The sequence below is a fragment of the Symphalangus syndactylus genome, chromosome 10, assembly GCF_028878055.3.
Source record: "Symphalangus syndactylus isolate Jambi chromosome 10, NHGRI_mSymSyn1-v2.1_pri, whole genome shotgun sequence".
Classification (NCBI taxonomy): Eukaryota; Metazoa; Chordata; class Mammalia; order Primates; family Hylobatidae; genus Symphalangus; species Symphalangus syndactylus.
This window is the reverse complement of record NC_072432.2, coordinates 124,022,946-124,034,677: the sequence shown is the minus strand read 5'-3', so window position 1 is coordinate 124,034,677 and position 11,732 is coordinate 124,022,946. Positions and strand designations below refer to the sequence as shown.

Below are 11,732 nucleotides of genomic sequence, written 5' to 3'. Positions count from 1 at the left end.
CGCTCTTCTCAGCGGGCTGTGCCTGGGGAGGCGGGGTCCACCGCCCGCCCCCCGCCGTCGCTCTCCCCGCCTCCCCTCCCCTCCCCTTCTGGCGGGTGTGGGGCCGGTGTCCGAAGCCAGGCGGCGGCCCCCGCAGCGGCCGCAGGAGGGGCGGCTGCGGTGGGCGCCGCGGGCGATGCCCCTGCCCGGCTGCTCCGGCGGGGGGCAGTGCGAGCGGTGGCGGCGGGGGAGGAGGCGGGGGGCGGCGGCTGCGGCGGCTGCAGCAGAGGGGCCGAGAGCTGGCGGCGGCGGCGGCGGTGGTCGTGAAGGGCATCGGCGGCGGCGGTGATGGCAGAGATGATGTGAGTGCCCGCCGGCTGGGGACCTGGGGCCGCGCAGCGCGGGACGGGCGGCGGCAGCGTGCGGGAGCGGCCCCGGGGGCGGCGGAGGGATGCGGGGAGCGCGGGCAGAGCCGGAGCGGCGGCCGCCAACCGGCCGGCAGTGGCTGGAGCCCCGCGCTGCGGCGCCGGGGGAGCCCGGCCCGGCGTGGGGGTCGCGGGCGGCGGCGGGGGCTGTCAGGCCGAGGGGCGTCTGCGATTGTTCTCAACACCCCTCCCCCATCCCACCCCGTGTGTCTGTTTGTCACTTGCAGCTGAAGATGGAAAGAGCCAGGCGAAGGGGAGGCGGCGGCGGCCGCGGCCGCGGAGGCAAGAATGTAGGGGGCTCCGGCCTAAGCAAGAGTAGACTCTATCCCCAGGCCCAGCACTCCCACTACCCCCACTACGCGGCCTCAGCCACCCCTAATCAGGCCGGGGGCGCAGCCGAAATCCAGGAGCTGGCCTCCAAACGAGTGGACATCCAGAAAAAGAGGTTTTACCTAGACGTGAAGCAAAGCTCCCGGGGCCGCTTCCTGAAGATAGCCGAAGTCTGGATAGGGAGAGGCCGGCAGGACAACATCAGAAAGAGTAAACTGACCCTCTCCCTGTCTGTGGCAGCGGAGCTGAAGGACTGTCTAGGGGACTTCATCGAGCACTATGCCCACCTGGGCCTGAAAGGCCACCGGCTAGAGCATGGCCACAGCAAAGAACAAGGCTCCAGGAGAAGGCAGAAGCACTCGGCACCCTCCCCACCAGTCTCGGTGGGGTCCGAAGAGCATCCTCACAGTGTCCTGAAAACAGACTATATCGAGAGGGACAACAGGAAATATTACCTAGACCTAAAGGAAAATCAGCGGGGTCGCTTCCTACGGATTAGACAAACCATGATGCGGGGGACTGGCATGATAGGTTATTTTGGCCACAGTTTGGGCCAAGAACAGACTATTGTCCTCCCAGCACAAGGAATGATTGAGTTTCGTGATGCCTTGGTGCAGCTGATTGAAGACTATGGCGAAGGAGACATAGAAGAACGAAGAGGTGGAGATGATGACCCGCTTGAACTCCCCGAGGGGACTTCTTTCAGAGTGGACAATAAAAGGTTCTACTTTGATGTGGGCTCTAATAAATATGGAATTTTCCTGAAGGTAAGTGAGGTGAGACCACCTTACCGTAATACTATTACTGTTCCATTCAAAGCTTGGACAAGGTTTGGGGAGAATTTTATCAAGTATGAAGAAGAGATGAGGAAAATTTGCAACAGCCATAAAGAAAAGAGAATGGATGGCAGAAAGGCCAGTGGTGAAGAACAAGAATGCCTCGACTAGAGTGAAATTGAACTCCATCAGGCAAAATTTAAAATCACAAATTGGCTAAAAGTACTGATCCATTATCCTTTGAAGAAGTTTTTCCTCTTTTTTGGCCCATTGTTATTAGTAATACCTCTAGTAGTTATACTTCAAGAAGTCTGATTCTCATGTTATGTTACACATAGATCACTATAATTCTTACGGGAATTCCAACCTTCCCAGAGCTAAATAGTTTAGCTGCTTCAACTGCTCCAGACTATTGAAGTATGCAAATCAGCACAAAATGTGACATTCTGACATTCTAAATACCATAACTAAGATTTACATTGCACTATGACATAATCCTGAAAAAAATATACATATACTTAAATGGAAGTGTGACTTTCTAGTTAACAAATTCCCCCAAAAGTATTTCAATCCTACTTCATTAAAAGCTGCTAAGCTTACCTGTAGGGCAGTTACCACAGAAACAGAAATTGACCTGCGGTATATATAAATATTTACTTATAAAAGTACAAGTAGACGTATATTGTCCGTTGGATAACTGAATATACCATCAAAGGATCAAATCTTATTATCTAATTAAACCTTAAAAATACAATGTCATAATATTTCTTAAGAATACTATAGTATTCTATAATTTCAAACTTTGTGGTAACCCTACATTTTATAGTTGCCATATCAAAGCCATGGGAGAGTTTTAATTCGTTATTCTAAGTTTAGTTACAATCCCTTCTTTACCTCTACTTAATGTTCCATATATTTTTATTGACTTTCCAAAGTTTCAGGAATTAGTTTTATGTCACATTGAGTGGGAGGCTTCATCCAATGGCTTTGCTATGGAAATCTTGGTGTTTTAGCTTTTCATGCTAATTTGAGGATTGCAAGAGGTTTCTTCCCCAAAATATATCATGGACTCAAGGTGTTATACTTTATGCTTCTTCTTTAACACTATTTCAGAAGGGTTGGTGCACCAATTAACTGATATAAAAATATACCTGTAATAATATATTTTAGTAGCACTTTTGCAATTGCTACCCTTAAAACCATGTCAACACTTCCAATATAAACCTGAATTTTACAGGTGTTTTAATTCTGGAGCGGGCGGGGATTATTTTTTTTTTTTTCTAAAAAGAATTTAGAATACAGATTTCCAGTCTGAGAAAAATATTATTTGAAGATTGGTTATAAATATATTTGAAAGGAAAATTCAGGCATTTTCCAAGGTGCTCTTTCTGACTTTACACAAGACTCACCCATTTACCTGTATTAAAAATTACTTTCCAGGAAGTGCCACAGCAATTTTTCAACACCTAAGCAATTTTTTAAACAAGTGGGTATAGTGTTATATGTGTACCAACCCATCCTATATTAACTGACTGAAATTACATCTATTCAGCTATATTTTCTTCTGAATGAGATTATTGTCTTTTATCTTGGCTTTATTCACCTCCCACACAATAAGTCCATCTAATCGTATTTAAGAGCCAGAACACTGATTTCAACCCCCAAATATCACTCTCATTGATGAGAGCTGACTGCATGGATTCAAATCAGAATGTAGCTCTTTCATATGCTAAAAGTAATTTAAAATTATATCAGCAATTTTTTTCTTCCAGAGTTTTGTCCCCCAATACATTTATGTGAGGTCACTAAGAAAACTTGATGGTATGAATTAAGAAAATTAATTTCATTGGTTTATGTTACTTAAGAACAAGCAATCAGTAACCCCAACATATATACTAGTGTTGGTTTGCAGATTGTATTTCACATTTCCTCTAGTAGCGTGAAGGAATCTCATTAGTTCATTAAAATTGTGGACCATCTGGATCACTATGGAACAACTGAAGGTTAGGAGATAATGTTAGTACTAGAGCTAATAGCACATGGTGGGTGTTGAGACTCTAAAAGTAGCAAGGATTTTTAAACAGTCCTAACTGTAAAATAACTATGTAGGCTTGCTAAAAAAGTAGTTTTTGGTCTATGAAGGAGTGATGTGCACTTGAATTACTGTACTACTGATTGTTATTGCTGCCCATCATAGTGCCTATTAATAATAATCAACCTGTCAGATTTTGGCAAACTGGAGCTGTGAATATTCTAGTATTTGATTGTTCCTATCTCTATTGCTATGAGTGTATACACTCTCTTAAAGTCTTCCTTTCTAAAATATTTATATCCATTAGGTCTAAATGATTTCCTTTTACCTTTTGGGTCTGATAAGATTTGGGTATGTGTCTATATCTATATATATACACACACACATATGTATATACATGTATACATATATATGTGTGTATACATACGTACAATACCATGTCAGACTTAAAGATAAATATCTTTAACTCATTGTATATAAACATTATTAAATTTAGTTTTCCATTAATTATTTAAGTAAAGAATTAGTTAAGCAGCCAGATTTTCTACCTTGTATGTATACTTCAAAGTTTTTACCATCTCAAAGCTGCAGATTAAAATAGATGCATATATACTGGCAATTGAATATGCTCTAAAATTATTAAGCCTTCTGCCAGTCCTTTTGTTTCATTTTTTTCAGTTAATCATTGAAAAATGAGATGATGCTATGATTTTTTGATACTTAAAATTCCCAAGAATTCATTAGCCATAATTAAATATGATCCAGTTCAAAACTCTGGTCTTAGGACATGTATTGCCATGTATCTTATAAAATAAGCTACTATTCTTATCTGTGCGATATGCATTTTATTTATTGTCATTTGTAACATACATGGAGCTGCAAGTGTTCATGGTATCCTTCAAAATAACAGAATCCCTGCCTTGAAGACATTAAACTCTTAAGGCAACTGGAAGTTAGAAGTTAAAAAATGAGCATGAAAGTTAGTAAACAAAAGTACTAGTTCACTGTATCATTCTAAAACACTGATGATGTTTGCACATAATAATCCAAGCATAATGTGGTACAGGCTCAAAACTGTAGTAATATAAGCTAATAGTATGAAATTTGGAAACGGGTTCCTCTTGATAGTTGGCAGTGTGCTCCTAGCAATTGAAAGCAGCACTAATCTGTTGCTTATATGCAAAAGATGCAATGTATTATAAAGATATTAAAGTTCTTCTACATTTTATAGTTTTCCTTGTTAAAGCCCCAGACTGCCATGTCCCTGAAACTTGAGTCAAACACAAGCTTATTTGCACTAAAGAGCATGGCCAAAAAAATAAATGACAGGGTGGAAAAGCTAGTTGGAACCTCTTGAAATAATTGGTTCTAATAGGAGAATTTCACATTTGTCTATTTGAAAGCTGTATGGTCCAGGCAGACAATCTGTCAGTTCACTAATTTAATAATGCACTTTACCTTTTGTATATAGAAGATGTACATTTATGCCACTTGACAGGTGGGATGTGTTTCAATAACTATGTAGCTAGAATCTATAAGGTGATCCCGTGCATGCATATGTTTGTGTTGGAACTGTTGTAGTAACAGGTTTCCATTAAATCAGTGTAATGGAGAAGGGTAGAAGATGCTTTTGAAACAAATCCCAGTATATTTAACAAAGAATTTTAAAGTAGGGTTCACATTTGATGTCTTAAGAACTAGAATAAATAAAATACTATTTCTAACCCAAATTCGTATTACAGTTGAGACTATATTTAGTTGAGATTCCCCACAATGCCCTGACAGTTAATTTGGGGAATTTGTCTAGACAAAATTTTTTTCAATCATTGTTTCATTGTTGACATGTGTTTAAGTAATGAATAAATATGCAGTACATAATATTATACTCAAATTAAAAGTGTGGTTAGCTGATGTGGCATTATTTAAAGAACACTCAGACTAAAGAAGTAAGGTTTCAAGTTAAGGAAATGCAAGGAGCCTATGAACAGTCACTAACACAAATATGGTATCTCAGAATTCACAGAAGTACTAACCTTCACCAACTAAAAAGGGTATTGGGGGATTTAGTGTATCCTTCCATCTTAAAAGCTTCTTAAGATGTACATTTGAAAACTAGATAACTGTTGCTTAATAATACTTTACTGAGAAACACTGTGTACTAACAATTCATCAAGAGTGTGCTATATTTACTGCGTTCATTTTATATCTATAGATAAGAATAAATTATATAGTCATCCTACCTTAATATAATCATGTGTTTATATTGTAATTTTGCAAATATTTTCCATAAAATAAACATTTATCTGAGCTGCACAATTTGAAGAGGATGAAATTGGAATATACCCTCAGATGCTCATTTTAAATAAGCAGCTACCATTGAAAGCTGACGTATGTATTATCATTCCTTTAAATTTGGGTTTTTGGTATATTTTAATATTTAAATGAATAGGACTTAATTTGAATTTTAAGTGGTTTTTCTGAAAATATTTTTTCGTAAGTGTGAGCTTTTTTTCCTGCTTATCTCCAAATGTTTTTCATTGGAACTATTGATGAAATCCTATTCAAAGCTTTATGTAAGGGGTTTGCTTAGTCACCACTTAGTTTGAAGTCTGTCTTTACTAAAACACCAAACATCTTTGACAACATACAAAGAGGAGTTAACATTGATTCTATGCCTACAGAATAATACAGGTGTGATATTTATCACTGCCTGAAAAGGATCTTAAATCCTTCTGAAATATCCTTAAATATTTCTTGAATTTCAAAGAGAAATGGTGGCTAATGGCTAGCCCATCAGAGAAAAAGAATAAGAATGTTAACATGCTGTTGAAACAACTCATAGTCCACCATACTGTAGCAATGAAGTTCAGGGAAAATGTGTTTTTCCCAACTTAATATCATGTGAAAATTGGGTTTTCAGATCACAGTAACTGTCATAAAGAAAATATACCCAAATTTAGTAGGTAGAGCTTAGAAAAATAATATATGTATAAGTATATATTTTCATGTATAATGGAAAAAATCCATAGTTGTTATTAATTTGACATGCTATTTTAAATCATTTAAATTTATTTTGGTAATGAGATTTTAATCAATATTTTTGAATAGGGAAAAACATACATATAGTACAAAATGGAAACAGTACAGATGGGTAGAGGGTGAAAAGTAGCAACCAATGTTAGCAATTTCTTGTATATCCTTCTAGAGTTACTCGGCATATACAAGTATATGTGTATGTATATATATATATATTCTTTTTAAAACATACAGATGAAAACATATTATATATACTATCTTGTACCTAGTAGGTTCAATTTCAGATCTGTCATTTTAAGTGACTTTTTTTTAACTTAGATATCATACTTGAGCTAGTTAACATATCACTTAATTTGAAATATATTAACCATACCAAGGAAATATCGAGGAAATTTTGAATGAATCCCATTGGTATTTACTTAAAATGCAAATATATGTGTATTTTTAATATACAAATATTCAGTTTATCCTACTAGTTTCCTTTCCCTCTTCCTAGCCATCTTGCCTTCCTATATTCCCCTCACAAATATATTGGTCTTTTTCCTGAAGTAATGCAGTTCAGGAGTGCCAGGATATTAAATAATTTAACCAAGTGTTATCTTAAACCGTATTCCCTAATGAAAAACACCCATATTTAAAAGCTTTAATAAAGTATCACTTTCAGTCAATTTTTACCAATTGTGTTACTATTATCTTTATCCAAAGACCTTGCCCTTATAAGAGCAAATGAGTATTAGAACTATAGTAAAAAGGTATGTTATAATTCTGTTGAAATACTTTATTAGCATGAAGCCTTTATCTTTATGAGAAAGGTATAATGTTCATTTAGCAACCTCATCAAATCCAAGTTTAAGCAAATAGGTAACTCTAGACCCGATCGTTTAAAGCATTGATTTTTCACTGAAGGACCAAGAGTCTGTCAGTAGTCTTGGGACCAAAGGCGCTGGGATGACTTGGGGAAGGAGTAAAAATTGGGGTGCTGTGAGGTTACAAGTACAGCTAAACTGTCTCTCTGCTGGAAGAATATAAAATGGTCAATATCATTTTTTAATAAAGTTAGCATTATTACTAGTCCTATAAACATAAAGCTGCTTTAATAGTTTTGTGAGCACCCGTCCCCAAAAATCATAATTCTCTTTTCATTCCCCTCAAGAGTGCATTTTGATATGACTTTTCTATTGACCACCAAGAAAAAATTATCTGAAAAATGAAAGATCCCATACTTGAGTCCTGAAAGATGCTATCTAATTATGAATTAAAGCAACCAGAGTAAAAGATCCAATACAATTGCAAATATCTTTAAAAATGTGTGTTGAGGGAGAAGAATTTTTTCATGGATTGGTGTCTGTGAATTTTATGAACATGTCATAAGGTTTAAAAATTTAAAGCATTGCTTTAAACTTTAGAATAATAACTCTATATTTGGTAGCATAATGTCCTGTTTACAAAATGAGAGAGGTGTTGTTAAAAGATAAGATCCTCTTAAATATATTTTAAAAGCATAAAAGAGTTTGCTCCCTTTATTTTCATGCTGAATAATTCATTATAAAATTCATTAAAAATTCATCTTTAGGAATGAATTTTGCTTAAATTTAGGGTAAAACATATTAATAATTTCCCATCCTTAATTGAAGAGCTTCCCATGTTGGTGCTTTCTGGTAAATTATATTTTTCAAACTTTATGTTCTTTTGAATATTTCTTATGAAAGTTACATATTTTTATTGAGGCCAGTGACATCCACCAGTAAATAAAAACATAATGAATTAGTGCTGCTATAGTGAAGTTCCTTTGTGATATGAATATGAAGAAAAAAATAACTCATTGAAATGGAATATATACTTTCCTGTTTAATATTGTTAACTTATTTCTGATTAAGTAGCAGTTCTCTGTCTTCACATTTTACCCTCTTAAACTTAATTTTTGCAAAAAATTGTTCTATTTGGTTTTCATTTTCCTAGGAAAAGGGAAAAATAGTCCCTAATGAAAAGTGTTTATAGTATTTAAGAGTTGCTCAAAGTGTAAGATTGGGGAAAAAAAGCTTATGTTGGTTTTTTTGTCTTTATCAAAATAATGGTATAAATCTGATTATCTTACTTGATCTGATTAAAGTCAGGATTTCTTTTATCAGAAACTTTTATATTCAAAACATATTTAGTATTTTATTTTTCTTAAAGAAAATGGTTCTCTTAGATAATACAGAAATCTTCAGAATTTTGTTGTGATTTGATGAGGTTTTTGCCTAGAGGTAGCAAACAGAAAAGAAGAAATAGAAAAGAGAAAGATAGTGGCTGATTATTTTGCTTGTCTATAACAAAATTCATCTAAGAGAAATAAGTCATTCTCAAAACTCAATCTCTGTTTAACCTTTAAAAGAGCATTTGAGAAAGAGTAATAAGATCTAATTCTGCCAAGGTGTGGCCTGACCCTGAGTAAATCATTCAACTTCTGTTGGATGATTTCCTCATGTGAAAGATGAACAGTATTGTGCTGGAAGCTAAGGTTCCCTCCTACTCTAAACGTTTAAAATTCTGTATCAGTGGACTGTAAAAGGAAAAATAGATGGATAATACCAGAGTTGGAAAGTGTGAGAGTTTATCTGTTTACATTAAAAACAACTATAGTGATGCAGCAACCTGTGATGATACCCAACGGAACAATGCAAAAAAATGTCAGTTTTATAATATGTATGTATTTCTTTAGCCACACAAAATAAAATTTTGTTTCTAGTACTTATTAAGACCAAGTTGTTGTATACTAACTACATAACTATCCTAAACTTTAATTTTTTAAAAAGGAATATTTTTAAATATTGATTATCTCCCATCTCCTTATTATATCAAATATCTCATTATTTGGAAGGAGCATTGCTTGTTTCTGCATATTCTGTAATCATTTTTTATATTCTCCATGGCAAAGGAATTTTACAGATTAATATCACTTCCTGAAATGCCATTGTTCCTAAAATAACCATAGATCACTTTGCCAAATAATACTGCAGCTGTCATGGTAGTGGTCCCTACTGTCTTTGATTCCTTTTTGTTGATCCTGTCGAATATCCTGTGCTAGTAATAATGATGTCTGACAAAGACCAACAGAAAGGATACTGACCTGTGAACAGTATGGTTCTGTTTTAGAGGACCTGTAACTACTAGGATATGGAAAGATTAAACATCTAATGGTTTGGGGTTTTTTTTAGCCTTAAGAAACGTGAAAGGATGGTGACTGGAAAAGAGAAGAAGCAGCACACAAGGTTTTTGTCTTAGAAGCACTTATTTATTTATTTATTTATTTATTTATTTATTATTACTATTTTTTTTTTTTTTTTGAGATGGAGTCTCGCTCTGTCACCCAGGCTGGAGTGCAGAGAAGCATGTATTTAAGCACCCCTGTCCTCAACTATGCAGTGCCCCGCCACTGCCAGTGAAGAGGTTTAAAAAAGAGTGACATGTTTCTCCCTAGACCTCTCTTTTGGTGCCTATTTGTTTATCAGAGATTCCATTTAAGAGTAACTTAAGTGTATTTCAAAGTGCATATGCGTGTGTATTTTGCTAATTTCAAAAGTTTCTGTGCACATAAATTCCATTACGGAAACATTCCATATGATAACTAATCTTTGCCCTGGTGGTGATTCAAAATAGCAATTTGGTTGGTCTGTTTTCAACAAATTCTATAGAATGAATTGGCTGTTGTTAGAAAATGTTTTCTCTCTTTTCTCTTCCCTCTTCTCAAAATAGCAGATACATTTTAAATTCTTGATTGCTTCTTTTTCAGTGGTGTTTGAAATCTAAGTGGGATTTGAGAGAATAGTTTAGTTTGGCAATTCTTTACCCTTGCCATTTTGTAGGAACCTTCCTCGGCTTCCCATCAGATATTCTAAGCAACTTTACCAAAAGAACTCACCTACGTGCCAAAACCACTGAGCAAAATAAAACAACAGAACCATAGAAAATGATGTAGGAGTAAGAATAAAGATACATACAGGCACCCAAATTCACAACATTCCTTATCATTTGCTAATTTACTTCAGAGACTGCTGTATTTTATTTCTAGGTTCTTCAAACTAGCAGTGTGGTTTATTCCAATGATTTGTCAGTCTAGAATGTCAATAGAACAAAATCTTTTGCTTAGTAAATGCTCCAAAAAGGGTATCTCATGTTATAATCAGTTGTAAAAATAGAATTCCAAAATTCCATTCATTATAATCCTCTTTTCTTCTTCCCTCCTGTACACTGTACCCTGTTGGAAGTGGGTAAGGGCATTAATTTCTTTCACTATCACATGGACCCATTCCATCCTATTTATTTGTTCAGAAGACAATTGAAACACAATAGAGACCAGAGCTGCTCTTTGAAAATCTAGAAATTGCCCTGTGAGCTAGATCTATAGACTCTAAGAAAGAAGGGCTACTACTTCACTGAACTGTTCTCCACACTCTTGCCAGATTTCTATATAACAGTTTAGGATGAATAGAAAACAGATTTGACTTGGGATGACATGAACTGAAAGGTCAATTGCTCCAACTTTTCAACACACAGTGCATCTTCAGAAAATATTTTTGACTAGCATGATTGCCAGGTAATTTCAGAAATGAATTTAGGCTGGGTGTGGTGGCTCACACCTGTAATCCCAGCACTTTGGGAGGCCAAGACAGGCAGATCACTTTAAGTTCAGGAGTTCAAGACCAGCCTGACCAACATGGTGAAACTCCGTCTCTACTAAAAATACCAAAATTAGCCAGGCATGGTGGCGCGCTCCTGTAATCCCAGCTGATCAGAAGGCTGAGGCAGGAAAATCACTTGAACCCAGGAGGCGGAGGTTGCAGTGAGCTGAGATGGCACCACTGCACTCCTGCCTGGGCAACGGAGTGAGACGCCATCTCAAAAAAAAAAAGAAAGAAATGAATTTTGTCCCTAGAGAAGTTTCACCATGACCATTTTAAAAGAGAAGGTGGTAAGAAAAGGAAGAGTCAATTAAGATTTATTAGTAGTAATAACTATTACTTATTGACCAATGTATACTAGACATAGCTGGGTCCCTTATAGCTACTATTCCTAATCCTTATAACAACCCTATTATCATCCCCATTTTCATATGATTTTCCAGAGGTTTATAAACTGGTTCAGAATATCAGAACTAATGTATTTGAACCGAAA

At 36.7% G+C, this 11,732-nt stretch overlaps 1 protein-coding gene across 4 annotated transcripts in view; it reads left to right on the top strand.

The window, feature by feature from the left end:
* Positions 1 to 61: 61 nt before the first annotated feature.
* Positions 62 to 11,732, top strand: part of PURG (purine rich element binding protein G) — a 57,330-nt gene continuing 45,659 nt past the window's right edge. For 2 of the 4 annotated variants that reach the window (XM_063610897.1, XM_055295907.2), the window contains exons 1-2: positions 227 to 341; positions 632 to 1,501. In XM_063610897.1, the coding sequence (XP_063466967.1) occupies positions 638 to 1,501 (864 nt within the window). In that variant the 5' untranslated portion in view covers positions 227 to 341; positions 632 to 637. Of the gene's footprint in view, positions 342 to 631; positions 3,747 to 11,732 lie in introns of those variants that run through there. The other 2 variants (XM_055295906.2, XM_055295905.2) reach the window with 2 other exon arrangements.